Here is a 3566-nt window from a genome sequence, read left to right on the forward strand (position 1 = left end):
ATCTCACCCCCCCCCCCGCTCCGCTCTGCCAGTGAGCTCGCCCCCACCCCACCCTTCTGCTGCGTCTCCTGCGGCTCCCCGCTGCTGGATCCGCCTCCACCGCCCGCTCCCTCCCTAACCCCTCTCGTTTTGACGCTCCTCGTCATCGTCCTCTCCCCTGCTGCCGATCCTGCCCATCGCCCTCCTGCCGCCCGCAGCTCTGACGGCGCCCCACCGCCTCGCTGCACCGTCAAGCCGTAGCCCACCGCTTGTCCGATCGTCGCTTGCGACCTTCTCTTCTAAGACCGCCCACACACCCGAAACCTAAATTCCTAACCCTAACCCTAAAGGCTCACCGTAGTTCGCCGGAGTTGCAGAAGAATGGCTCACTAGAGACAGAGAAGACGACCAGAGCTCGTCAGAGAGGGAGAAAGCAGATGGAGAGGGGGGAGAGAAAAATCGAGTGAGAGAAAGCTCTATTTTAACTGAATAAAGTTTAGTAATTGCGTAACCGAATGGTGTAATTTTTTACCGCGTGTACAACCTCCATAATAATAGTGTTGCCCATTTTGTTAAATCGGGGCTAACTCGCGTTCTAGCAAATTTCTTTATTTTATCATCCAAGCAAGACCGTTTCTGTTTTACGGATCGATTAGACTACTTTCGGCTACCACAAGATATTTAGAAACTAAAGAAGTATGTATAATATATAATTATATATTTTCTGTATGCGTGAGAGAAAATAAGCAAGAGTACCCACGAATTAGCTAGTCCTCTCAAACTTTCGAGAAGAACAAGAAACTCCGTGTTTGCGCCATCAATAGTACCGAAGAATTCACAAACACAAGACATGTAAACTCTTCTTGTACGATAGATGTTCGTCGCCGGCGAGGTTGGGCGGCCGTACGACGAACCAGCCCTACCGCCGGCTACACACGGCGTCAAACACGTTGCTCGACGCGCGCGCTGTAACTTGCAGAAATAGTTCAAACGATGCTGCGCCGGCTAAATGTATTAATTGGGGACAGAGAAGAATATGAAATATATACATGCCGGAAGGAGAAACATGGACGCACGTCGCGGTCGCAGATGAAGCTGGCAATCAAGCTACAAGCCATGGGTGCTCGACGCGACCTCCTTCTGGTTGGGGCTGTGGGCCCGGCCACCCGGACACGTAGGCACTAGGCCGTGTTTGGTACGGGGATTATTGTTAGGATTCTCGTTAATCCTAGGTCAACCCGGTTTGACTACCACATTTGGTATAACAACCTGATAATCTTAAGGAGGAACGTGGGATTACGGCTCTAACAAGATTTCAGTGGTTTTCAGGATTAAGATTACCTTTGAAATTGGTTGCTTTCTTCGAATACGGGTGCGGCGGAATTGCCTCCAGTGAGAAAAACGAGCACGACGGAATTGCCTCTTGCTATTGTTTCGCTCCAAAACGTTGCGCGCACGAACCGCCTCTAGTGAAAGTTTCTTAGGACATATTCAGCAGCTACCTCAAATTTTCATCCCCTATCACTATTACAGCATCCCTCAATCTCTCTATCTTCAGCAGATACTCTATATCTCATCCACTATCTTCTCTCCCCTATATTAAAATGATTATTTTTCAACCGCCATAACCGTCTCAGAAGCAATATTTTGTCGCATGATCCCGTTGCAGCGGCCATTGAAACGCACGTTACAAATTAGTATGTCGAAACTTATTTTTTTAGAAAATAAGTTTGCGAACAATATTTTTGCATTAAATTTTGAGGGATTTATTTGATCTCTGCACCTGCAAGTAAGCATTCGAACATGACCTGATGGAATGTATCCTGGAACAATGCGGCGAGTCTTCCCCTAGAAGCCTCATGAGAACTGGCTTCTAGGGGAAGGAGCGGCGGTGTCTTCCGTCACAAGGCTCATGATATCCCTATATATACACTGGTGAGGTAGTCACAATTGGCAAGCCACCAACAAATGGATCGTCGTGAAGCTTGGAAGGAGACAGTGAGGGAGTTGTGTTTCGGAAATGACTCTTCCGATGAGGAAGATAATTTGTTCCTTGCCACTGTGAGCGCCTTGCATGAGTCGGAGGCATCACAGCGGGGACCTTGGGGTGGTTCAGTGCCGGGCCGTCGACGTATCGAGCGGAATCGCCTGGAGGGTCATCATAGGTTGTTTAATGACTACTTCGCCGATCACCCGGTGTACCCAGATTACATCTTCCGTCGCAGGTAATGTTATGAAAAGGAAGTGTGTTGTCGCAGTATTATGATGAAACGTCTTATGCTCGTCGGTCCTGCAGGGTTAGGATGAAACGTGACCTGTACCTCAAGATTGTTCAAGCAGTTGCGGACCATGACCCGTGGTTCCAACAGAGGAGGAATGTTGCAGGAGAGCTCGGCCTGTCGGCGTTGCAAAAAGTCACTGCGGCGTTTTGCATGCTCGCGTGCGATGCTCCTGTCGATTCTCTCGATGAGTGCCTCCGGCTAGGGGAGGCCACTATCATTGAGAGTATGAGGCGGTTTGTGCGAGCCGTCGTCGGGGTGTTTGGCGACCAGTACCTCCGTGCTCCGAACGAGGAAGACACCGCGCGCTTGATTGCTACAAACGAGCGAAGAGGGTTCCCCGGGATGCTCGGAAGCATCGATTGTATGCACTGGAGGTGGAAGAACTGTCCCACAGCGTGGTCTGGTTCCTACACGGGACATGTGAACTCTCCGACAATCATTCTAGAGGCAATGGCGTCACAGGACCTGTGGATTTGGCATGCTTTCTTCGGCATGCCAGGTTCGCTAAACGACATCAACGTTCTGCACCGCTCGCATCTCCTCGACAATCTTGCCGCTGGCGTGGCCCCCCAGGTACAATACTCCGTTAACGGACACGGTTACACCATGGGGTACTTCCTTGCAGATGGTATCTATCCGGAATGGGCCACCTTCGTGAAGCCTATTCCTTGTCCAGTTGGGAGGAAGCGGCAGCACTTCGTCGTTCAACAGGCGGCGTTACAGAAGGATGTCGAAAGGGCCTTCGGGGTCCTACAATCTCGGTTTCCCATAGTGAGGGGGGCAACGAGGATATGGGATGAGGAAACACTTCACAACATCATGACCGTCTGCATTGTCATGCATAACATGATAATCGAAGACGAGAGACCTGATGGGGACGTCGAGCACGTGTACGAGGGTGCTGGTGATCCTGTGGAGCCATCACACACCCCATCCCCCACACTAGAAGCATTTGCCCAAAGGTATGGGATGATAACTAGCAGGCAGGGGCATCACCAGCTCCGTGAGGATCTTGTCGAGCATCTGTGGCAGTTCCACGGAGTCGAGTAGTCCGTACTACGTTGAGACAAATGTCACGTGTCCTTTGGTAGTCAGTATTACGTTAAATAATTGGTCCTGTGTACTTTGGTATTGCGTATTATGTTTAGTAATTTGTCACCCATCCTTTGGCAGCTAGTGTGAGGGTACTGCGTATTATGTTGAATAAAAAGTGCCGTGTCCTTTGGCACTTCGCACGAATGTATGTCCTCTTTGTGAACACTCACTCGACCAGCAAGGATCAGTACAAACGCAGCATAGCCATTA

At 50.2% G+C, this 3566-nt stretch overlaps 1 protein-coding gene across 1 annotated transcript; it reads left to right on the plus strand.

The window, feature by feature from the left end:
* The first annotated feature begins 1947 nt into the window (after positions 1-1947).
* Positions 1948-3311, plus strand: LOC133897015 (uncharacterized). Its single transcript, XM_062337615.1, has 2 exons — positions 1948-2204; positions 2276-3311. Exons 1-2 carry the CDS (start codon positions 1948-1950, stop codon positions 3309-3311), a joined length of 1293 nt encoding a protein of 430 aa, XP_062193599.1.
* Positions 3312-3566: the final 255 nt, after the last annotated feature.

The sequence above is a fragment of the Phragmites australis genome, chromosome 17 (assembly GCF_958298935.1).
Source record: "Phragmites australis chromosome 17, lpPhrAust1.1, whole genome shotgun sequence".
Taxonomy (NCBI): Eukaryota; Viridiplantae; Streptophyta; class Magnoliopsida; order Poales; family Poaceae; genus Phragmites; species Phragmites australis.